Source organism: Heloderma suspectum, chromosome 3, assembly GCF_057233095.1.
Source record: "Heloderma suspectum isolate Gila_16-S chromosome 3, 16-S_ref, whole genome shotgun sequence".
Lineage (NCBI taxonomy): Eukaryota > Metazoa > Chordata > Lepidosauria > Squamata > Helodermatidae > Heloderma > Heloderma suspectum.
In genome coordinates, this window is record NC_139460.1 from 110,306,424 (window position 1) to 110,332,790 (window position 26,367).

General features: G+C 38.3%; 1 protein-coding gene and 1 long non-coding RNA gene across 5 annotated transcripts in view; one reads left to right on the plus strand and one right to left on the minus strand.

Moving 5' to 3' along the window:
- Positions 1-24,479, plus strand: part of LOC146350070 (uncharacterized) — a 28,698-nt gene extending 4,219 nt beyond the window's left edge. Inside the window, exon 3 of the long non-coding RNA XR_014789183.1 lies at positions 22,682-24,479. This is a non-coding gene — a long non-coding RNA (uncharacterized LOC146350070). The remainder of the gene's footprint in view (positions 1-22,681) is intronic.
- Positions 408-26,367, minus strand: part of MOSPD2 (motile sperm domain containing 2) — a 31,113-nt gene continuing 5,153 nt past the window's right edge. For 2 of the 4 annotated variants that reach the window (XM_084844156.1, XM_084844153.1), the window contains exons 3-15: positions 25,920-26,075; positions 24,834-24,920; positions 23,547-23,701; positions 21,696-21,756; positions 18,490-18,528; positions 17,768-17,892; positions 15,507-15,677; positions 12,581-12,693; positions 10,303-10,399; positions 8,789-8,885; positions 6,616-6,745; positions 4,365-4,467; positions 408-3,169 (exon numbers count right to left, since the gene is read on the minus strand). In XM_084844156.1, the coding sequence (XP_084700282.1) occupies positions 3,023-3,169; positions 4,365-4,467; positions 6,616-6,745; positions 8,789-8,885; positions 10,303-10,399; positions 12,581-12,693; positions 15,507-15,677; positions 17,768-17,892; positions 18,490-18,528; positions 21,696-21,756; positions 23,547-23,701; positions 24,834-24,920; positions 25,920-25,965 (1,371 nt within the window). In that variant the 5' untranslated portion in view covers positions 25,966-26,075 and the 3' untranslated portion in view covers positions 408-3,022. Of the gene's footprint in view, positions 3,170-4,026; positions 4,291-4,364; positions 4,468-6,615; positions 6,746-8,788; positions 8,886-10,302; positions 10,400-12,580; positions 12,694-15,506; positions 15,678-17,767; positions 17,893-18,489; positions 18,529-21,695; positions 21,757-23,546; positions 23,702-24,833; positions 24,921-25,919; positions 26,076-26,367 lie in introns of those variants that run through there. The other 2 variants (XR_014789182.1, XM_084844154.1) reach the window with 2 other exon arrangements.

Consider the following 26,367-nt stretch of genomic DNA (forward strand, 5'->3'; position numbering starts at 1 on the left):
CACATTACTACTGTTGCCTATAACCACCACATGGGCAGTGGTGTGTGCTGCATGTTTCTAGGAAAGGTGTAGCTGCAATGTCATAGTTGCTGCTACCATATCACTCCAGCCAATTACTTGATGGGAGTCAGTTGACTGAATTAATGCATGGCCTTTATCTCTGTTTTAAAAGCTAGTTGTTGCTGACAAACCAGAGAGCATTAACCATGAGTACAATGGGGGAATCAAGCACAGCAGCATGCACACAACCCACCAGGATCTGTTTGCTGGGGCTGTTTATTCAAATTCTACTGAAGTCTGATAATTCGTATTCTACTGAAGTCAATGGGACTTATGAATAACCCATGGTAGGACTGCCTGCAAGTTAGCATGGAGACAGTGATTTGGTAATGAACAGCATCGGGGTAGAATAGACGGGCAGTTTAATCGTTCATTTTAAAGATAAGGTATACCTAAGAAGAGCAAGACAAGTATATCAGCCTTAAAAAGCATATACCCAAGTTCTGGCTGTTTTTTTTAAGAACTTCAATGAACATGACAGGTTTTTCTTTATTTATTTCACAAACTCAGTTATTCATCTATAACATATTAAAATAGAAAACATTATCTGATCCATTTTACATAGAAAATATGAATACAGTAATAAAATACTGAAAATATTTAAGCACCAGAACATTAACATTGGCATAGATTTTATGAATATATTTTGAAAATGTTCAATAAAGTGCAATTAAATCCAGTCCAACTTAGTGATAAGCATTTTCTAATATTTAAGAAATCCAAGACTAGATTTACTCTATATTATTTTGTACTACAGTTGACTTGCTAAGGAACTAGTACATTTTAGATAGAAATTTATTGAACGCAAGACATCCCAAATCTGATGTAAGAAACAAATTATTCAAACAGTTTTGGTTTGTCTGTGAAAGTGTGAAGGAGCTTGTTTAATAGAGAAGATAAGGTGAATGAAACCCAGAACAGTTGAGAACCTTGTCATTAACTGTAATAAATTACAAGCCAATACAGAATAGATCCATAAGCACAAAAGCTAATCCCATAAAGATGTTTCAACTGCCCTGCATTATTGTCTAGAATGTATGTTCAATTTTATAGAATCCATTCACAATTATCAAAATTCTTGGTCAGTGTTACAGTAAAAAGGACACAGCCAAAAACGGTGGTTGAAAGATTCCTTCCCGCTACATCTCCCTAGGGTTCGGGACTAGGAAAGAGGTGAAACTAGATAGGATGGCGGCACACCCATATGCTTAAAACTGGGTCTTGCAAATTGATCTGCTGCTGTCATGCCTCATTTTAGCCTGAGCAAAATGAACAAAGCAAAATTCTACAGATTAAGGCTATATTCCAATAGAATTAAACACACTTAAGCCCACTGAACTCAATGGTTTTTAAGTTCCTTAACGTTGTGGGGAATGTGGCCTAACTTAACAATAATTACTAATCCATTTTTTAAAAACCTAGAAGAGTAAACAGTGCAATTAAGGCAAGACAATCTGTGGTGAAGGTAGAAGTTTGGAATGGAAGTTCTGAGTCCAGTTATGAACGCTTAGCCTCACTCACGTCAAGGCTGAGGATCCAAGAACTTCATATGTGCTGAACTTTGGGTATTCAGGGAGTTTCTCACTTATAGAAATAGGAATACCTGGAGAGTACAATTAAAAATGCCTGTGTACACAGAACCAACCACTCATATACAGAAAAGCAAATGAGAAGTCCCCGGATATGCTATGCTCTGGAGCGTAACCAATGTGGGTGCATAATTGCTAGTTTAGACAAAGTTATGGTTTACAGTATTGATTATTCTGCAGTGGAAAGAAGCAGTCAGAACTGATCTTAGGATTGCACCTCCAAACATGCCTTACTGCACCACATATAATCTCAACAACAGATTAAAAAAAGGTTCATTGTTGACAAAGATCTGACCAATCTCCTGTTTTTAATTTTTTTACAATATTGAGTACAGTTAAATGTGAGGAATGTTCAACCACAACAAGTTTTTATTCATATTTTAGGCCACTACTAAAATACTTCCAAGAAGTAACAGTTACCATCCTTTTCACGATTCCTCTAGTAGATGTGTATCTTCCTGCCTAACCTTTTTCTTCCACATCACAGATGATTTCAGCGCATATTTCAGAAAAACACATCATCAGTTTTTCCACATCTGACTATGAATCATAGTTTACAGTGTTCTACTTGTTGCCCTAGAATTACAGGAAAATGCTTTACAGGACACATCAGCAGGAACTCAATAACAAAAACTAATGAAATAATGTGGTTGCAATCCTAAACTAGCTATTTCAGTCCTGTAGACCAAGTCCTACTGGAGAATGGGGAATTGTGTTCCTGCACATCCTTTAAAAAAAAAAAAAAAAGAGAGATCATGGTGTATGGTGCCTTGTAAATCAAGCTCTCTTTGGAACTATGGCAGGCATTTCTGGGAAATATGGCTAGAAGATGAATATTGGATGCAAATAGTTTGGCATAAAAAGGTTTAATAACTCTGGAAAATGAGAATAAAGACCACCACCAGTTCCTCAATTTCAAACTGCACGATCATGCCTGTCATTACTCACTATGGACACTCATACTTTATGTACAAACAATATAGGGAAGTCCGTTAACTACTCTGCCGTCATATTTCAAAGGAAATGTTACATTTTATGTACAAAATTATTTTGATACATCTTGTATACTTCTGCATGACAGAAATATAGGGGAAAATGTTAAATCATAAACATATTTAGCTCTTTAACGCTTAATAGGTTGTCCAGTAGAAATCACTCCTTTAATATCCTGTTTTCTTCTTGCACTGTAGTAAATATTAATGAAGTCACTCTACATCCTGATTAAAGGCATAGATCACAGTCTTGTGATTTTTAGTTTTGGGGAGCTCCAAACAGATTTTTGGTAGTTATATAGTTCCATAGGTTAGTACTACTACTTTGCCTTTTCAGAACTTGATTTCATAGACAGAGCGTGTTGTACAGAACACTGCTCTTTAGCTCCTTGGAACATACAGCTGGTAGAAACAAAAGGTAGTACTGGCAACTAATAGCAACACTAACAAAAGAGTCAACTGCTGGAACCAGACACAGTGGTCAATCCGTTCTCGAAGTCTTTTATTAGCTTGCAATAATTGTGTGAGCTGGAAAAGTGGGGAGAAAAGGATAGATGGCATTACAAAAATCTTGTTTTTTTCTTACATGTATTTTATCTACAGTTAGGTGCAATTTGCTGATGTTCTGCTGTATAAGACATAACTATTTTAAAAATACTGTGCTATGTACTAGACATAATCTTAACATATTCAAAATATACCAAGTACGAAAGGCCAATAGTAACTTCCTTATCACTATTGTAATCACTGTTAATCATCTCTCCCATTTGTTCTATTTTTTAAAATAGAGGTGCCAATACAATAGGAACTTAAAAAGCACCAAGGAAGTAGTAATAAGTGATAAATTAACCAGTACTTTTACTGGGGTATACCACAGATGCTGCACTTTAAGGAAAGCTGTGTTACATCTTACTGCTCTGAGTATGTGGAACCAAAAAGCATAGAACAAGAGGTGATGGCCAAATTCATTGGGCTCAGGCCCGGAAGGAGATTCGGGAACTCAGAAATGCTTGCTTAAAGGGAGAGGCAAGTATTAGAGCCCTGAATTCATCTCCAGCTCAGATTAAAATCTAAGTGAGGGAAGGTTTACCAAGTCCTGTTTGAACAGCTGCTCCCAGGAAAACTGATGCTAGAAGCAAAAGCCCTCTTTCCCTAAGGGTTCCTTATGGGGGGTGGGCTTCAGTTGGCAAGGAAAATTATTCCAGTTCTTCACTATTTGGGGGAAGAACTCAGATAAATTTTCAAGTTAATCCAAGATGAGCAGGGGAAAGATTGCCTATATATTTAGAACTAAGTATAAGTTTAGATACATTTTCAATAGGAATTCCCAGAGGGGTAGCAGTATTAGACTGTTGCAGCAAAAACAACGAACAGCTCTTGGGTACCTTAATCTGTTAGTCTTGAATTTGCCACAAGATTCTTTGTTATTTTCAGTAGGGCTTTCAATTATGTGAACTACTAAAGACAGGAGACCAAAATCCAAAGATGCTCTCATGAGTACACAAACTATGTCTGTGTACACATGGACAGTTGTTTTTTCCTTCTGCCAGCAACTGCTTGCACCACAGCAAATGCCACTCTGGAGGGGATTCCCAACCTTCAGGCCTGGCTTTTCAGGGGCACAGGATGCTGCAGGAAGAAGGGAAAACCTGAAAAGTCTCAGTGGATTGCACAGTCCTTTAGATCCAGGGGGAAGCTATATATTAATATTCATAAGCGTTACCTGTAAGTGTAAATCTTCATTGGTTTTTGCAGGAACATTAAAAGCATTTTCATTTATTGTTAATGTAGAAGGCTTGGTGCTTTCTACAACATGACATCTTAACCTGGAACAAATACAGAAACGGTACATCAATTATACATAATATAATTATATAAAGATATGGTTATATTCTCTTCTATCTGAGTATCTCCTGTTTAATGGTTTCCATTCCCTGCAGGCATTTATTTCATACGTTCAATGATACCTTTATATTGTCCCCTGTGCAGCACAGTCATTACAGCAGTTTGGGTCAACCACCTAATCAGGCTTGTATGGCAGGATGTTGAGAACTCATCTAGCAATAAGATCAGGATTAACTGCACAATAAGTGGGTGGTATTGCCTCAGGAAGCTTGGGGAGACTGCAGTGTCAAACTAGAAGGGGTTTGTGGAGAAGTGATAAAGATAAATGAAAAGGGAGTCAGGTGGGTGGGTAGGAATAAGCAGAGGAGAGTTGCCAGTATCTAACACCATGCAGATTTCCCCTTTCTGCAGTGGAGGGCAGGTAATCAGATATGCTAATAGAAAGGTTACAGAGAGAAGGGTACTGTAGAATGTGCGGCCAAATGTGGAACATGCATGACCCTACACATACATGCAGCCTTGGGTGTGGAATAAGACCTTTCCCTTTCCATCCAATGCACATATACAGCAGAGGATGACAACCATTTGTGTGCTAGGAGACAATCTCAGGGACTGTGTTTTACATATATTTACTCTACAGATGCGATCATAAAAATCAAAGGAACCAATTCAGCTATAGTATAAATGTAATTAGAAATACCAAGAATATCAAGAACAAGTCCTGCCAGACGAATCTGATCTCATTTTTTGATCAAGTAACCTCCCCTGTGGACCATGGGAACGCTGTAGACATCATATACCTCGACTTCAGCAAAGCTTTCGACAAAGTGCCCCATGATATCCTGATGAGCAAACTAGCTTAAAGTAGGCTAGATGAAACATCGATCCGGTGGATCCACAGTTGGCTACAGAATCGGAATCAAAGACTGCTTATCAATGGGACCTTCTCAAACTAGGGAGAGGTAATGAGTGGGGTACCGCAGGGCTCAGTCCAGGGCCCGGTGCTCTTCAACATTTTTATTAATGACTTGGAGGGGGAGGTGCAGGGAATGCTGATCAAATTTGCAGATGACACAAAATTGGGCGGGATAGCTAATACCATGGAAGACAGAAACAAAATTCAAAGTGATCTTGATAGACCGGAGCACTGGGCAGAAAACAACAGAATGACATTTAATAGGGATAAATGCCAAGTTCTGCACCTAGGAAAAAGAAACCAAATGCACAGTTACAAGATGGGGGATACGTGGCTCAACCACACTACAAGCGAGAAGGATCTTGGAATTGTTGTCGATCACACGCTGAATATGAGCCAACAGTGTGATGTGGCTGCAAAAAAGGCAAATGTTATTTTGGGCTGCATTAATAGAAGCATAGCTTCCAAATCCCAGGAAGTACTAGTTCCCCTCTACTCAGCACTGCTTAGGCCTCATCTGGAGTACTGTGTCCACTTCTGGGCACCACACTTGAAGAAGGATGCAGACAAGCTGGAAAGGGTTCAGAGGAGGGCAACAAAGATGATCAGGGGACTGGAAACAAAGCCCTATGAAGAGAGACTGAAAGAACTGGGCATGTTTAGCCTTGAGGAGAGAAGACTGAGGGGAGATATGATAGCGCTCTTCAAGTACTTGAAAGGTTATCACAGAGAAGAAGAAGGCCAGGATCTCTTCTCCATCATCCCAGAGTGCAGGACACGGAATAATGGGCTCAAGTTACAGGAAGCCAGATTCTGGCTGAACATCAGGAAAAACCTCCTGACTGTTAGAGCAATACGACAATGGAACCAATTCCCTAGGGAGGTAGTGGGCTCTCCCACACTGGAGGCATTCAAGACGAGGCTGGACAGCCATCTGTCACAGATGCTCTGACTTGGATTCCTGCAATGAGCAGGGGGTTGGACTCAATGGCCTTGTAGGCCCCTTCCAACCCTACTATTCTATGATTCTATGATACCACCACTTTTTTGTAGCACATTTAATTACCATGCCTACTAAGTGTATCTGGCTCAAACTTCACCAATGTCTGCTAAGATATGAATGATATGCAACATGGCCACATGTGACAATTCATACTTATTTTAGATTGCACAACCAACTCAAGAAACCCTCAAATCATGACGAAATGTTTACCGATGTTCCATCACTTTGTTTCTGGGAACTTCCTTCCAAAACTGAGCCAATTCTTGTGTTCCTACTCCAGAGCACTGATCCATTTCTGCTGCCATAATCAGAAAACGGTCTTGCAGGGAAGCTGAACAACCTGGTCAATCAATAGAAAGTGGCAAGTTTTCTACTTTCTTTAGATTTAATCAGCACTGAAAGTTAATATAACTCTGGGGAAAAGCATGAAAAATTAAACAGATCATACAAATAGCTAGTTTGCTACAGCAGATGCATAGGAACTAGAAGCACTGAGCAAGACTTGCAAATTCACAAAAGACTTGCAACACGGTGGGAGAAGAAAAATCAGGACAGCGAGTGCATCCTATGGTTGATCCTATATTAATCCATGTAACAGATCTCAGCTACAATAGTGGAGATCGCTTCCTATTGATGACTTTGGCTAGTGGAGTATGAATCTCCCATCACTCAGAATTGGCAGTACTAAGTCGTAGGAAATGCTGGACAATAATGCAACTACTTACGTTGAGACAATGACCTGGTTTGCACCATCAAAATAAGCCACGGTGGCTTATTTAAATCATGGCACTTGCTAGGCACAATTTCCATAATCACTGCCCAGGCACAGCTTGTTGGAGGGGGAAACAACCCTTCCATAACATACAAAAGTCCGTGGATTATTGGAAGGTTGTTTCTACCCTCCAACCAGGTTCAGAAGACATGACAAACTGCACCTGGGCGGTGATTATGGAAATTGCAGTGCAGTTTATTTTGATCATGTGAAACCAGCCCCATGTGTTAAATGATAGAAGTTAATTTCTGAAAAAGGAACCTATCTAGAGCAGGGGCAGGCAACTTCTTAAAACACTGAAAAGTTTTCCCACAAGATATTTAAATCTTAGCATTTATGAAGTCTAAAGTCTGTTTTTAATGAAAAACATACCTCACATTAATCTAACAAGACTTTACATGCTATAATAACCCTGGTGGGCACAAGTTGCCATCCCCTAATTTATAGAGGTCAATTTAGATTAATGAAAATCCCAGAATGAATCACAGCAGATTCATAGAATAATCTGAATAATTTGGGATGAATTTTATAAAATGCCTAAGACACAGTCAATCTAGCATATCCTTTTCTAAAATCTAGATGCCATAACATTTTAAAAGCAAGCAGTGCACACTGACCCACATACTTTTGAAAGAACATTAAACAATGTTGAACTACAAGAGCTATTTTGAAATTACAACATATTTCCACATATTTGCATATATAAAAAGTAATTTTACACTACCTCTTACTTATCCATCCAACATTAAATATGCAGCCCAATTTCAGGGTAAATTAAAAGTGACAATGGTTATATGTTAACACTATCTGCAATATTTTGATATTTGTTTTTACTGTATTGGATCTTGATTATATTTTCGTATCTGTAGATAAAGGGTGGTATAAAATATTATGAGATTTGTCAAGTTCTCTAGAACTCAACTTATCTTTAATTTTTCTAAGGTTAAAAAATGGGATTCAAATTAAGCACTTTGGCCTTCTTTTAAAAAAAGATTTTCCTTTTAAAGTCAACCAAAGCACTCTCCTGCTAATTCAAGAAAATAATTCAAATTAAATCTCCTTATGGTGGGTGTATCTCTAAACATACTGCTTATTTCTAGTATTTGCCTTTATTGCAAAGCTGAAACTTCAAAGTTTCAAGCACAAACTGGCCATCTAAATAGCACATAACTTGAAATCCAAGCCTCTTAACTATATTTTTTCTTGGAAGTCTGAAGTTAACCACTTTACAGGAAGGATCTTAAACATTAGGAAGTTGCTCTAATTTTAAGAACAGGCCAGTAATGGAATATACTTTGTAAGGAGATTGAGAAAATCAACTTCCTTGGGGTCTGCTTCAACCATTTTTGGTTTCTTGAATTCTACCTGAGGGAGACTGGAAACAGGAATCATGCTCTCTCATCCCCCAAGGGCTGATGTAAAGGACAGAACTGGGGTTGTTCTGACTCGACAGGCCCTCAGAGGTAGTCATATGAAGGTTGAGCAGGTATTTGGTTTCAACAGTGCTTACTTCCCGGTACATATGAACAGAATTTTAACTTTATTGAAGGAAGTGCACATTACAGAACTTGGTTATTTCATCAGTAAACTATTGTGCAAGGTTTTACTTACCACCATGAAGAGATACTATTATATCTAGTGATGTGCCTGGTTCACAGCTGCTGTTACTTGGCTTCACTCTGTACTTGTCAGGAGCAGTTGTTCTCACCTAAACATAGTGTAAGATATATTAAAAGCTCAGTTCTCCCTTTTAACCTTTTACACTTCTTTAACAGTAACTTAGTAGTCCCACTTTCCACTGTTATAGAAGCAGCAGAGAAAAGCATTTGGTCTTGCTTCCTGTTTGGCCATGTCTTTGTAATGCTTGAACGAGCTCAGACATTCTAAGAACACTTGGAAATAAAGGGCCTTATTTCCAAGTAAATGTGTGTTGCAACTGGTACATCAATCTGTTTAAATATGAATGCTCTGACCTACAGTAAATGTTAACTGTCATAAGAAAATAGGAATTGCAAGGCTTAATCAGACATCAGTGCATGTAAATCCTGCATTGTTTCCAAAACAGCTAGCAAGCTGTTTCTTGAAACTTAGAAGTATGACAAAACACTAATGAACATTCCCCATTCATGCCCAGAATCTAGTCCTCAAAGGTATATTGCCCCTGAACATCCATATCATTTAGTCATGTCACATGTACCGATAGTGAACTCAAGTCTCTGGGTTGAATAGCCCAAACAGCACCATCCGCACATAAGAGGAAGATATCAGCAGGCTTGGGGAAACTCAGGGTTTGCATAAGTACAAGAAAAAATCCCAAGGATGGAACACCCACAAAAAGCCCAGTGTAGCCTGAGCACACTCAGTGACTTCATGCTTGATGAACATGAAATACTTGCTGCCTGTTGGGGGTCGGGAGGGAAACCCAGGACGAGGGGGATTAGAGTCTTGGAGAAATTGAGTCTTGAAGAAATTCTCTGCCTGCTTATTCAGCAGCAAGCCCCTCAAAGAGCACAGCTGCTTGTCTGCAACCCTGAACAAGAGCATTCTACACCGTAACTTTTTGTTGCAGGCTCCACTTCTTGACTATAGGTAATAGCCATTACAGTCTTAATCCTTCTTAAAGGTCATCTAAGGTAGTGACTACCATATAGTGTGGTAATGAATTATACAACTTAAATCATACAGAGGGAAGTAGTTCTTCCTTTTCTGCTCTGAACCTACTGTACAGTCAATTAACTTCATTAGGTGACCCCAAGTTCTAGTACTATAAGAGGGATAAAGATCTCTCTCCACCAGCTCTTCCCATAAAACTATTAGTTTTATGCAGCTCTTGTCATGTTCCTCCTTAATTGTATTTTTTCCTGACATTTTACTGCTATTAAAAGTTGGGAATGAAAAACATGGAATTAAATCCAGTTGTTTCTGCTCTGGGGTTGTATACAATGTTAGTCCTTCTTAAAGTAGATCCATTAACTGAATGGGACATAAGTTAGACGAAGACTAACGCTGGATACAACCCCTGAATTGGACAATAAGAGCACAATCCTATGCATGTTCAGACAGAACTTGCTGAAAAACAGCAAGGTTTTCAACCAGATATATTACTGCATTAAAATATTATTTACCTTAAATGCCACTGAATTTTTAGTCACATTTGTTAGAACTATCAAGCATTTCTTCTCTCCAGTTTCTTTGGAACCAAAATGTAGTTCTTCTGCTGGACTAATGAAAAATAGCCAATATTTTACAGAAAGTATTTGTATGTCCAGTATGTAAACTTACAGTATTGTCTTTTTTAAAAACCCCGATGCCTGTGCACATTTAGAATAACTGTCTACCAGGCTCTAACCCAATCCTTCAAAAGTCTAAATTTGTAGTATTTTAGCTGAGGACTTTAACAATCCACCAGGGAGATTTTCACTTTACAAGCACTTCATATCTATATGAAACTTTATATTTTGTATTCCAGGATTTTAGACGTATTTTAAATGATGAATATTTGGAAAACACTGTGGAACACCAACTACCCAAGGGCAAAGCAAATGTTCCCTAGTAACATTTTTGGATAAGTAGAGAGTAAGGGTAAGTACAACTCCCATAATCCCTGATCATTATGCTGGCTGGGGCATATGCAAGTCCAAAACATTTGGTGGGCACTACATTGCCTACCACCAATATATGGAGTTGCCTTACATGAAATCACATAACTCAGGACCGACTACACTGATTAGCAGCAGCTCTCCAAAGTCTTTCACAGCCCTATTACTCAAGGTAATCTTTGAATGGAAGATGTCAAGACACTGAAAAAGAAAATCAAGTGCTTTTACACTTGAGCTAGGGAACTTCCCTGTAGCCATCTCATTTCAACATTTAAGACAAAATAAGAGGGGTTTGCATGCACCTTGGTTCCTTCTGTTATTCAATAGCAGAAACAGCATTTGCACTTTGCATGCTAATCTCAATGGCAGATAACCAAAGGGCTACTTACATGCACCCAAGGGCTTGGGATGTTAAAATTGTTGACTCCCCCCACTTCACAAACTCCTTTCCAAACTCATTTTTAGAAGAAGCTTGCCATGAAGCATGGGGAACTGCTATTCAAGAAACACAATGCCGAGGCTGGGTGCACAGACTAAGTAGGTGGTTCTTTTGAGTGTGACCAATAGGTATTACAATTATGTGTACCAATGTCTCTGTAAGGCAGCACAGAGCACAAAATAAACTCAAACATGGGGCTATATTTTGTTCGAAAAACTATTTAGGAAATGCCAAATCTGGAAGAAAAGTTCCAGGTCATTTGCTGTTAATTGAAATCTCTACTCCTCCAAAATTCTCAAATATCCTAAGAAATATGAGGATACCTGTGCCTGGATTATATGCATATGACTGGCCAGAAATAATGCAAGGTAGCAAGTGTTAGTGAGGATACTTGCAATCTCATTTATTTCACATGAACACAAAAAAGCAAAAGTAGCCTTGTTGGCCATAAGAACATCTAGCTATTTTCCTTGTCATTTGTACGCTTCAACAAACGGAGGTAGCAGTTGACCTTACAAGCCTTTTCTGCTATAAGGAATGGAGGACAAGAAATGAATTCTTCCTCTTTATCTGGCTGCTGCAGAAAGGCAGTCCTGATATATTTGCACTGTACAAAGAGCAACTCAAAAGAGTCCTTTGTCCAACATCAAGGATAAGAGGTAGCAAAGATTAGTATTTGCTCCCAACAGCCAAAGCAAGCAGTGAGTTCTTATTTAGGGCTCAGTAATCCTTATAGCAACATCGTAAAGTAGGCTAATGTTATACTGATATTGAAGAAAGGGGCTGAGGCAGAGAGATAGTGACTTGCTAACAAATTTGAGGGGCTTCCCCATCTAGTAACTAATTTCTTTAACTATCCAACATTCTAGTGGCACCTGGGAGATCAATAAGCTTGCCTTGTCTGGCAGGAAAAAAGAATAAGCTGTATCCTACAGCTACCCAGGACAAAAGGTGGAAGCGACCAGGTAGGAAAGAGACTATGTGTAGGATCTGGTCTTTTGCAGGTGCCAGGCAATTTCGGGGAGGGGGGGGGGTAAAATACTATTTGGCAAAAATGCTTGGGGGGAGTGTTCTAAATCAAACCTGGGAAAGGGGGAAAAAGTCTCAGCATGTAGCTATTTACAATCTAGCCTTCAGAAATCCTCCCTGCCCCCAAAGCACCCTATTATTTCATCAAATGCAGCATGTCTTTGTTAAAGAAACATCACAAATTTCAGAAGACCTCAGAATCAGATCAAGTTGAGCATTTTGTAAAATGTGAGTTTCAGTTGTCTCTTCACTTCCAATAATTTTCAAATGATGGAGCAGTGCTATTAAAATATGCAAAGGTATACAATGTGAATGCAGTTTTTACTGTCTTATTACCTGATATGCAATAAAGATCCTTTAAAAGTGGTAAGTGCTCTCTTTGCATTTTTTGTTTTGGAGTCTAATTTGTCACACTCTTCTGATTTGGGAGTCTGCTCTGCAAAATTTGCCTAGGCAAACACAAACAAGAAATAGCAGCTATATACATCCAGGAATTAATGATATTTCACTATCAAGTAGAATGACAGTTACATATTACAGACTGGGTTTCACTGCATGAATTAACACATCACTTCCCAATACAACATACAGAACTGCTCAGTGCCCTGATCATTTCGGTTCCCCTTCTCTATACCTTTTCTAGTTCTACACTGTCCTTCTTGAGATGCAGTGGCAAGCACTGTACACGGTATTCCAAAGTGTGGTTACACCACAGATTTATATAAAGGCTTTACAAAGTTTTATTTTCTATCCCCTTCTTAGTTCTGCCCCAATAAAAAGGAATATAATAGGAACAGGCAGCTAGAAATACCTGTGGGTTGTAACTGTCTCTGCCAAGGAACTCCCAATATTTAGTTAGAATAACTAATATTGTTTAAAATACCAGTCACCAATGACATTCTCAAAATCTTGAATCATGCATATGTATACAAAGTTACTTAATTGAATAGTTTTAAATCGTAGCATTTGGATTTCTGCAGAATTTGGAATATTTTGGAATAGAATGGGTGGAAAACAGAATGAAGGAAAGTAAACATCAAAGGACAGGGAACACCAAGGCACCTGAATTTTAAAGGTGTTTTCCTACTATGAGAAAAGTAGGTCAACACCACTGGTTTTGATGGTGAAATAATTTCAGTATATGTAGTATTCCATTTATGTGCTATAAAACCAAACCTGTTAGGCACACTTTGTTTATCCAACAAACAAAGATCACAAGAGTAAGGGTTATTTAGTTAGAAAAAAGGCAAGTAGGGGAGGCAATGATAGAAGTTTATAAAATTATGCATGGTGTGGAGACACAGAGAGAGAGGTTTTCCCCCTCGCATAGTACTAGAGCCTGGGGTCTTCCAATGAAACTGAATTGTGGGATTCAGAACAAAGGAAGTATTTCTTCATCCAGTGCATAGTTAAAACTATAGAATCTGCTACCACAAAATGAGGCGATAGCCACAAATTTAATGGCTTTAAAAGGGGGTTAGATCAATGTATGGAGTATTAACAGCTACTGATAATGGCTATATACTGGAAAGACAGTGGGAGAGGGCTTCCCATAGGCATCTGATTGGCCACTGTGGGAAACAAGATGCCAAACTACATAGGTCCTTGGTCTGATCCAGCAGGGCTTTTAGATGCTGAGAGGCCCCAACTGCTGCTACTCTGTACCTCTACTTCCTCTTTCACATAACATCCACAATACCACAACTGACATGTTTTGGCACTGTGCGTCTTCCAGTCCTTGCCTTGCATCACTAGTAGAGGCAGGCAGGCAGACAGTGTGACGCTGTAGAAAATCTAAGCTAAGAGAAATGTGGCAATGAGTTTCTTGTATCTTATGCTTAACTACCCTCAGCCATTGCATACATTTAAATTAAAAAGCCAGTGAGCTCTACAGAAAAGCAGAATGTTGCAGTAGGGGCTGGGCCACCCTGAGTATGGGCTGGCAAGCAGATTTTGCTCCCCACTGCCATGTTGTCCCCAAATCTAGTGTTTGTTTCCCCTTCAACACAGTACTACATTATCAATATGAGCAAATAACAGCCATTATTATAAACCTAAGAAAATAAAAGCGTTGCACTATGGTGAGGCCTGATCCTCACGACCCAGAGGTCTGGCAGAAGTTTCAACTATGTCTCAGATTATGGTCAGTTTACTTTTGGCCCATGTGACTTAATTAGAACCGTTAGGAATTGAGACAGCCCTTATGTGCATGGGCTTGATTCATGTTTAATGTGTGATGGAATATAGTATAAGTTTCTAAACAACAATATGCAGAGAACTATAGTCTATAAAATATAAATGTGTTAGGAAGGAAGGAACAGCTGCCAGAGAAAACCCAGAATCAGGTCTGTTTCACTCTCCATGGGAAACCATGAAAAGCATGGTAAAAGGAAGAAAGAAAGTGAACAAAATGCCACAACTGCAGTACAATGGACACAAATGTGTGAAAAATACTTTCAAAATGTACAGTCATATGAATAAGACTGGCAAGTTGTTAGGACAAAGGTACGAATGCAGTAGCAACACCACATATACACCACTTTGGGTGTTCAACCCAAGATTAAATGTGACATCTGTAAGCAACTTGTTCTTGAGAATTTTGGAAGGATTAAGGCTAAAATTAACTAGGTTGGGGCAACTCCAACGAAGATCGGTTCCTGGTTCAGGCTTTCAGTATCACACCTACACTCTAGTGTGGACATGAACTCCAACTGCTCAGATTCAAATAAGTATCAGAGTGAAAAAAGGGCTTACAAATGGCTTCTATCACTATACCATTTCTGGAAGAGCTCTAAAGCTCACCACTCAAGACACCAAAATATCTAAATTTTTCTTGGTATACTCCACAAAAGGATCCTAGTTTCCATAACAGGAAAAGGAAAACAGAGCCATATAGCAGGAAGCAAACCAGAGGAGGAGCAAGTGAAATGCTACATCTGAGCAGATGTCTCATTTTGGTATCCCAGCAAGACGGCTTCTCAGACAGAATTCTGCACTAGTTAATTAGAAATGAAAATATGGCTATGCGCCAGCAGCTAACTGTTTCACAGATATAGAACTAGGGCACCAAGTCAGATAAATTTCTAGGCCTAGATGACTGATTTTGACAGCAGCATATGATGACCAACCAATTACTCCTCAGGCTTTATTCAGTGTTCTAGATTCATTTTCATTTATTAGGTTAACAGTAAATGCTTGGAAGACTGCAATGAACTACTTGTTCATGTCATTCTTTTCTATGCGCCCTTCAGTCCAGGGATACCTTTTTGGAATTGGGTACTTGCTCTTCGTTAGAATCTAGACTCTCCTTGTTATCCATGTCTATTCCTTCTTTGCTTTCAGTTTCATCTTCACTAGTAATGGGTCCATTTTCACATAATGGAGTTTGAAAATCATCGTCAACCAATGGAGGGTAACTGTACTTATAGGTATCCTATAATATAAAGAAGATAGTGTATTATGGGTGGGTGGAGGAAGAAGACACAGAATCAGCAACTACCTAATAATGCATAAGCAAGAGCTATTCTTTCCACTCTTTTTGGCCCTAAACACACTTTAGAATTTACACTCTAAGCAGAGGAAAAGCACCAAGAACAATATTGCTAGATTTTGTTCCCAGGATTACATATGACAATAACCTGATTCATAATAACATAGCCTAATATAATAGCCAGTCATTGGCTATACAATCTGGTTTGGAATACACACTTGATCTGCACTGATTTGCCTGTTTTCCATTATCTCACAAATGTTAACAGATGGGAACTGGTGTTCAGATTGGCTTTTCAGCAAATTCTACATAGTATGCCTTCTAACAAATCACTGTCGCCATGTAATGGACCTAAAAATACTTAAAATTGAAGCTGCAATCCAAAACAGAAACTTGTGATAGAAGTAAATGCTGTGTGTAGTCACAACACTGCTTGATAGTTTCCACTGCTGAAGAGATAAGTCACCGTTAAATTTAAGGACAGGCTTCTCTGCAGAAGCAGAATGTTACATAAAAAAAACAGAAAAAGCAAAATTCTGGCTATATAGAAGATTATTGCCAACATGTATGTTTGTCTTTTCAGGCTTGAAGCCTATTTGGTTAAATAATATTCAAATGCAAACTTGAATGGTATGGGATTATTTGTTGGAAATGCAAAAAAAGTAATGGGAAAAATGGCTTACAAAGATATGGAAGTTTACAACTGTTATGTATCTCAGTGGAGGTGGTACTGTGGCTTAGTTATTGTTTTGAACCTTGGCAACTCCTGTAGAGTTGGGAGTAGCAACAGTGGGTGGAGCTTCTGCTAAGTTCTTCACTTTTGTGCGCAATAAATAAAGAACAATTGTGTTTGAGGCCTGCTCATTCCCTCTACCAGCAACTATGGAGAAATTGACAAGTTTCATCTAGGTTAAAGAAAATGGGCAGAAATGGGATGACTTTATTAAAAACTGGGTAACGTTTATCAACTTTTCTGAATTTAATTATTTAGAACCAATGTTTTACTTTCCTTCAAGATAATTGTTTTCAATACCACAATGCATAATGGGCTGAATCCGGAGAGCTGCAAGTAGAAGGGAGATAACGGAAAAGGACTTTCCTGTCTACTCCCCACTAACGTTGTGGCGGCATGGGGATAGCTGCAATGGGAAAGGGGAATAATCCACCAGGCAGAGGCAACTTGAACCATTTTGGACAATTCCTCCTCAATAGCCTCTCATGCCCCATCCCCCATGGCTCAGGACAGACCCCAGAAGCTCTGCAAAGGCTTTTGAGGGGGGAATGACATTGAAGTCTTCTTCCAATAGCTTACTTTTGTTCTCAGGAACCAGAACCCAATTTTTGTTTTGTCTGATTATTTTTCATTTTCTTTTTTCACTACTTTAAGTTTTTTTCTGCTGAACTGATGTATTGACAATAAATATATTTTAAAAGCTTTTCAAAGGGTGGAATTCCCCCAAATAAAGTACAAAGAGATAGTTGTGCATACTATTGTGTGCCCTCATCTATTATCCTATCTTGAGGAAGAATGTGAAGTATACGACAAACATTTGAGCATGAGATAGGTGTGGTACTGAAGTATATGGAAAAGAAACTGGGCACAATGAGAAGGAATCCAGCAGTTGAACAAGTCTGGATAACCACTGGTCTTTATTCTTTTCTTATAACACAACAGCACTACTGAAATAACCAACTACTGAATTTCTTTGAAAGGAATCCATGTAGGGACCACATCCCATTTACTTTATAACACTCCCAGTGTGGCTTTATTACTTCTGTTCTGGAGCAGCTGGTTTGAGGATTGCAAAGTAATAATATTGAAATATTTATATGCTGCTTTTCAAGTTAACAGTCCCAAAGAGGCTCACAACTACAAAACTCATCAAACTCTAAAACCATAATACTGTAATAAAACACAAAGCAGCAGCAGACAAAACAAGAACAGATAAAACTAGAAATTAGTAACAAAACTAAAAAGAGAAAATAGAAACATCAATTGCACTAGCACAGTTCTGGAGCATCGATATACTTACAGTCCCACCCATATGAGGTGGTAGGTATTCAGCACTGATATACTCCTGGACTTCATTCTTATTGGCCAACTTTAAGAAATCTACTGCATCTGGACCCAACCAACTTTTCACAAGTTTATAAGCAGCTGGGTAAAAACAAAACAAAAATCAAGTTACACTGGAAAATTTTACTATTTTTATTTACACAAACAAAGCACAAATTACTTCAGATTAGTCACATTAGTGGGACTGCTCTAGAATAATTTGGCTGAGACCCATGGTCATTACTTTATCAAATACTGATCATAAAATTATGTCCAGAATGGGCTGAACAGATGTAGATAAGACTTTAAAAATGAGAGCTGATTGGTGGCTAGGATCAAACATATTTTTCTGGTTTTAATTAAAACATTTTGAAAACTGTTGTTTCCCCTGAGCTTTTGGGACAGAACAAAATAAAACTTAAAATACAATATACAAATACATTAGAAACATATAATGATATTCCTGCTAACAATAATCCACAGTATTTGAAGTAGTATAATTTCCACTAATGAACTTGAGGACACTCCAGGAGAGAGCAGAGGACAGGAAAGCCTGGCATGCTATGGTCCACAGGGTCATGAAGAGTCAGACACGACTTAACGACTGAACAACAACAAATTTCCACTAACACATTTTTCAGAAGGTATTGAATTTTTCAGAAGCCATTTGGGCAAGCACGGCTTAAAATGGCAACTTACCATTCATTATCCAGGGCAGTTCAAAGATCACAATTTTTGCTGCAAGAATGGAAAAGAGTTTTTGTTATTACTTGTTACCCTTTTGTTACATGCTAACCTTTTCAATAATTAGTATTTAATGACTGTTGAACTTAAAACTCATTTGGGCAAGCACCTTGTTTTAAAGAAAGCATACTTCTCTCCATTTTCATGTGTTAATGTTGCACACTCACACATGTACTGACTCAGAAGGAAGAGTGATAGACAACAGAAACTGACATGAATAACTAAAACCGCACATAGTGGGTGAAATCAAAAAAAAGCCACACATTTGAGAGCTGTACAGGCTTTTAAACCTGATGACAGTCAGGTGCATGTAACTACTGAGTAGATTCTTTTTGAGCACATGCTTGTCCCAATCCAGTAATGCCTTGAACCACCAGGCGCTCCGTGCGTGTGTGTGTGTGTGTGTGTGTGATAGATGCAGATACACACCAGGTTAACCAAGTATTTGAAAAGAGTGAGAGGTTTTTAAATTGCATCGTTTTGAATATACAGAATTGTTCTGCCACTGAAGTGAGTGCGAACAGTGTATCCTTATGAGCTGGGAAACTATGGTAACAAGCCAGGATCTTAAACTATGTTTTGAAGTTGGTTTAAGATCTTGGCTTGTTCCAAAGCTAGTAACAATAATTTCTCAGTTTGTATGAAACAGGTATATATGATTAGAGACTTCCTGGTTTATTTATGCTTTGTGTAAAGGGGCTGTGCACGTCAGCAAAATACTTGTTCATTAAGCTGAGATATTGATTGTCTGAAGTAGGCCACTGAAATGTAGATTACTGGCGCACACAATTCAAAGCAATCCCTCATGTTCTTCTACCAACAGTCACTTAAGTAAGCAGCTGTTATTTGTTAATAAAATACTTTAGCACTGTCTGGCTTTCACAGCAACTTAAATACTGTATTTGCTGATCTTTGTCCTGTTACCCTTGCTTCTGCTTGTTTCCCCTACTATAGAAAAACAGATTGTAAGTTTCTGAAAGAAAGGTATCTTTCATTGCTCTACAAAGCACATAGATATTGATTGCAGTATGTAAATATGACTACTTGTGCATCTTAGGAATTATGAATAATGTATTTAAATGAAGATTGCATTAAGTTTAAATTAAGATTAAGATTCTAAGGGAGCAATCTTATGGCCCCTAGGCAGCATCTGGGGGGCCTCAGGATACTTCTGATTTCTGGATCCAAGGTCTTGGAGCCAGGAATCTGTGCTCCCGACCCCCTCCCCTCCAATGTGGAAAGAACCACCACAGCTTCTTCTCTGAGGTCATAAAAATGGCCTCAGAGAGGGGGTAGAGGGGGTGTTCCAACGGGCAGAGAGGGCAGGTGACTGGAGAGGCCAGGATACAAGCGATCTTGAAGCCTCTCTAGCCTCTTCCCTTCCCCTCCAACACACCCAGATAGATGGGTAGAAAAGCCCATGCAGCTAAAATGCAGAGCAGGAGCAGCAGTGGAGGCTCCTCCTGCTCTGTACTGGATGCTTGTAAGCCTCTGAGTTCGGACGCTTACAAGCATCGGGCATGGAAGTGATAGGATTATACCCTAAATGCTAAATCAGCATATATTTATTTTCTGAGGTCACAGCCCACATTTTTTGTAATATGTAAATCTTAGTTATAAGCAAAACAATTAAAAATTGTGAATGAAAAATGATCACATTTTGGTAAAGCAGGGGTGAGGAAACTTTTTTCTGCAGAGGAAGAGGATATCCTTGGATAAGATATCCTCAATCCTCTGCAGAAAATGAACATATCACAGAAAGTATTCAGCATTACTTTTTCAGCCTGAGGGCCTAATTCCAATCTGAGAAACCTGTTGGGGGCCAGATTCCATCTGTGGCTATGGTCAAAGGCAGAGTGGGCACTATGAAAATGTAATTACTACCAATTTTAAGCCTACTCATAAGTAAACAAGACCAAATCACTCAGCAGTACTTTCAAATAGCATCCCAGGTATCAAGCCTCTGCATGTCTACTCACAAATGAACAGGGCAAGACTCTGCTGGACAAGCCTCAGAAATAAGCAGGACTGAATCACTCAGCAGCTTTCCCCCTGTGGTCTGTCCCCTCCCCCCTGCAGGGAAAAGCTTATCTCTGATTAGCAGCTGATCAAAGGTAAGTTTTTCCTAGCTGCACAGTGACAAAGGCTCCCTTTCTTGCTGCACAATAGTAGAAAGCTCTTATCTCCACTGAGCTGCTGATCAGAGCTAAGAGAATTTACATACTGTGAGAGGGGGTGGGGCCTGGGGATGAAACTAATGGGCCAGATAGTAAACTCCCCATGGACCATACCCAACCCATGGACCAGAGGTTTCCCATCCCTGCTTTAGGGGTACAAGGTAAGAATTTCCTTAAAGTATGAACATAATGTTTTCCTCACTCCAACATATTCAAGGAAGAGAACAGCCCAAAGGCTAGTAAAAACATTCAAACTAAGTGGAACAGTCAAATTAAAAAAATAAAACTACTTTAAGAATAAAATGGCTAGTATCCAAATAATCCTGTGCACAAATAGAAGGCACTCTGCTATACACATAGGCATGATTTCCCCACTGATTTCCCTCCCCACAAGCTGCACCTGCCTGTGAGCCATAACATCCTCAGAAGTGGCTCTTCAGGAGGGTAGACAACTTGTGGCTCTCCAGATATTTTAGCCTACACCTCCCATCAGCCCTAGCCAGCATAACTTATGGTGAGGGATGACAGGCATTGTAGGCCAAAACATCTGTGGGCCACAAGTTGCCCATCCCTGCTCTAGTTGGAAGGGGAGTGGGAAAAGCCCTTGTGCACACACAGATCACAGTATGTTGCTCTTTGAATCCTAGCAACTATATACAATTTAGCTAGCACAAAGAAAAGCCCTCTTCAGAATATTTATGAAGTTTGGTGGAACCCCAGAGAGACTCATGGCAGCAGCTGGACTCCAGAACTATTTGAGGGAATATTCTCCACTAAATTTAATAGCTTTTCTGTGAATGGCCTTGTTAATTAGTTGAATGTTAGACTGACTACTGACAATAACTCCCAGCTGACTTCTCCAGTGCTTCACCACCACTAGTTTCTATGGCTTATGGAGAACTTCAGGCAGATGACTGAATTGTAAGTGATAAAGATTATTCCACTATTGGGGGGCTTTAAGTATAATACTGCCATCATACTTACAGAGGAAATTAGGATAATAGACTTTAAAACAGTTGATGATGTATCTGACAAAGTCCAAGTCCTAAAATAAAGGCATATTACCAATTAACAAAAATGTTAAATCTTACCAATAAAGAGCTTTTGCAAAACCACAAAGTTATGTTCAGTAACTAGAGATGTAAAATATCTGGACATTTTGAGGTGATGGGGGAAAAAAAAGATTTTTTTTCTGTGGGGTTTTGGAAAAATGGGAAATTTTGGAAAAATTGAAAAATAAGCGATACTTTCAATACTTTTTTTTTTTAGCTGTCTTTACAGATTTAAAGTCACTTTGTTGCTTTAAGACAGACTTCCACAACCTGGTGCCCTCTACATATTGTGGACTTCAGCTCCCATCAGCTTTAAGCAGCATGGCCAATGGTCAGGAATGCTGGGCACTGTAGTCCAAAACATTCAGATGGCAACAGGTTGGGGAGAGCTGCTTTACTAACATAAGGCAGCCTTTCTGTTCCTAAAGGTATTTTATATATGACTTAGTTTGCTCATAAAATTACCATTATGTTTTAAATTTTTTAAAAGTAAACTCAGCAAATCTGTCAATGTCTGAATAGGTTAAAACTACATTAAATGACTGCTAAAGCATCAGAAACACAGGTCTCTATAGAACAAAACCCAAGCTGTGAAGAACGCACAATGGTGACTCTACTCACATGTTGGGAAACGGAGCATAAATGTCTATCAGTACAATATACTTTCAATCAATAATTTTAATAAAGAATGAAGAACTAACTAGGCTGGTAATCTTACAGAGAAGATTAAAAAATATTTTTCCCCATAGCTTCATTATTTCTAGACATTTTAGATCTCTAGTTTTTCTACGAAAGCGTTATTACATAGTTTTTAGAAATCATTCTGGGGGGAGTAAAGGCTGGGTAACAATATATAAATACTTTGTCTTAAATTCGAAAAGAAAAAATTTCATAATCCAAATCTGTTCAATTTTTCAGGAAAAAAAACAGGAATGGTCCTCGGAAAAAGAACCATTTCCCGCCCTAACTTTTCAGTTTTTTCCGGGCCTTCACATCTCTATCATCAACTCCAGTGCTGAACCTCTCCAGATCATCTTTAAAGTTACAGAGAGTTTAAGAAGTGTTCCAGGAGGGTGTATGGATGAGGGATCTGTTGAAGAGGAAAACAAGAGGCGCTTCAAGAATTTTCATATCTGTTATCAAGGGAGCATCATTACCTTAAAAATATATATCCTCATTTGAACATGTATAAACCCAAAGGTGATTCTTAAGTAACCCTATGAAATATATGCAGATTAGATCGGACAACTCATGCAAGTTACTTCATATGGTTGTTTTATGCATACACACTTGACTAAGATATCCGAGAGATTGTATAATTTGCAGTTCAGTACAAAAAGGCAATCAACGCTAAAGCTTGCATGTGCTGTCAGAAGGCACTTGGGCTGTCATATCACAAGGCCAATACAAACAGAAGTAATCAAGCACTGTTTTCTTAGTTATGTTTTTTAATGGCTATAAAATGCCAAGCTGAGTTGGGAGAACAGCCCAAAATTTCATGAATTTCAGTGGGAATGCTACAAAACAGAATGCATAATTGCATCACTTTCTAGTTTTATGCACATAGTATGCTTGTACTAGTTTTTATTAAACAACTGACATAGGCTGCGATTCATAAACCAGTCAATCCAGAATATTTAGATTTATTCCATAGGGCAAAGAATTAATTTAAATCCAAGCATTCTACATTAAGCAGTTTGTACAGAAGACTATTTGTGACATTTTAAACTAAAACACAACTTTCAAAGTACACCATCAAAATGAAAATAAAAAGCATTCTTACTATGTTACTTATACCAGTTTCAGCCATGTCAAACACCACTGTCAGAGGCTTCCCATGTTCCCTTTTTGCATAGCGCTCTAACCAAAAGGCTACTAGCTTCTTTTTTTCCAACTGAGTTTTAGGATCTTTTGAATGATATTTCACCCTGAACCAAACTAATGGAGAAAACAAAAAACAAATACACATATAAATGTCAGAAAGGTCAAGAATAAATCTCAGACTACTTCCTAAATAAAGATGGTTTTCTCATTTTCTAAGGTACACTTCTCCTTTTATTTTATTCTGTGTCATTTGAGATGATTTTTTCATGTCACTGTACTCTAAACCCTTAGGATAAAACATGACAAATGAAAAACATTTCAATATATAAAAATGTGAAGCTAGAAATATATTTACATTTTTTCTTAGTATTCTGAAGTGTGCATACAAGATAATTTATATACTGCTGAGGTAGAAAGATCTTTTCAATGACAGAGTTTCACCTTTATGACTAGAAAGTAGATTTGTATTTAATTAAACCATATATAAAATTCCTAATGAAATGAGGTAATCTGGAGCACAATCAAGAGCTTAACCATTGAAGCGGCATGATTTCAGGATAGATGAATCACGCTCCATTTGGTCAGTGCCTGTTTTGCATTTGACTTGATATTAAGTCCATCCCATCTGAATCAGCAAGTGAAGATTAAAACAAATTATTTGTTTGTGAAATTCTTTAAGAAAAACAAGATTGCCACCCTAAGGGTATAATCTAGTTCCCATTAAAATCACTGGGAACACACCTATTTATTCTAACGGAACTGGACCAAACCATCAGACAGCAAAGAACAAGACCACAAGCACTTCCATATTTAATATGATTGAGCATGCATCAGGTTTCATGTTATACTGAACATGCATCTCTTGCAAAATAAAGGACTATTTAAAGCACTGTTTATTAACTTGCATTTACATGAAAAAGAAACAGGATTTTTCAATAATCTCCTCTTATATATTCCTATGCATCTCAGTGCTCTTTTATTAGTTCTCACAAATGTAGATGCCTTGGGTTGGATCCAGACTTAGCCATACTTAGAGATGACCTACTGAAATGAATAGAATTTAAGGTAGCCATGATTAACTTAAGCCCCATTGATTTCAATGGGTCTATTCTAAGTGTGACTAAGTCTCGATCCAACCCAAGAATTTGCTACTGTCTTGAGATCTAGTTCTCTTTACTCTGAAAGACTGATTACATTTGCAGTTTTGATAAATGAGTAAGGACGTGAAACAGCAGTTCTGACTTACATATTTTATTGCCTTCCTTATCATAACCGTGTAGGTAAAGGGCACCCGCATCAAATAACAACTTTGGAAGTGACGATTCAGTCAAGTCTGCAGAAAAGCAAGATTACTTTGATAAACATACATCATACTATAATAAAGCGCCAACATTCCAAACTAGAAGCGGGGCAAAAAGTCCTTGTTTTTAACTGCAACATGGAATTTTGATACAGAACTGTATTATCATGTAAAAGCAAACTGCAGGGTTCCAAGACAAGTTATTGGAACTTGGAATGGAGTTTAAAATATTAGCATTAAGGGTGATTATGGAACTCTTCTCAGATGAAAGTGAGAAACAGGGGCAGCACTGACAGTGAGGGAATAGGAGCATCACTGAATTCTAACATAATACAATACGCAGCTTGAATCATGGACAATGAATTATAAAGACTGCCCTGGACACTGAATGAATTTGTATTAGTCCAGAGATACAAAACATATTGTTTGTTTTCAATTTGTCAATAACATCTAGATCTTCATCTCTTGTCACCAATATTTGCCTCAGCTCCTCAGATTCTCTTCCTAAAAATATCAGTTCAGGTACAGGTATCTGTCCTACATCTTCTGAAGTGAAGACACAAAGAATTCATTGGTATAAGAGGTAATGTACCCCCTATATGTCAGTTGCTGGGCAAGACGAATGAGAGGATGCTATTGCACTCATGTCCTGCTTGAGGACTTTCCACAGCACCTGATTTGCCACTGGGCAATAGAATGCTGGAATAAATAGGCCTTTTGTCTAACACAGCAATGTTCTCATATGTTCTTATTCATGGCACTACTATTTCCATATATTTGAATTTGTACTCATGTACATTCCTGTATACTTATTAACCATCTCCAGCCCTTCCTCGATGCCCTTAACTTGCTGCATTTTCTCAATTTAGAACGTTATTTCTTCAGGTAGGAGCTGATCTTTAGGGGTTTTGTATGATGTTATAATAACTTCACCCAGAAAGTGATAACTACCAAGTAAAGGTGCATGTGGAATAAGTAGCAATCCAGTTTAAAAGACGAATTACTACTACAATTAGATATCAAACATCTTACCATGAACTGCATACTCTTTCCTCCACTGAAAGCTTTCATCAATCATCTTCAGTGCATCATCCACAACATCATGTCGCCATATTAGGAAATTATCAACCCAGGTATCATCTTGATGCAGTCTCTCCACATCTCTAGAATCATATTTATCTGTTTTTGCTGATCAATAAAAAAAAGAATCTTATAAAAAGTCCAGATTTCAAAACTGGTGCATAAAGCAAGTTTTCTAACAGCCTGAACAAGAATACTACAATTGCACTTGCAGCCAAAACAATCATGTTGCACCTCAAATACTAACAGATTTGCAGTGTAATTCTAAGTACGGTTACAAGGGAGTAATCCCCACTGAACTCAAGAGAATGTAGCTCTGAGTGAGCATGATCAGGATTACACTGTTACTGCGACGTATGTTTATTGCACAGAACACTGGATTGGTTTTGCTACAACAGAC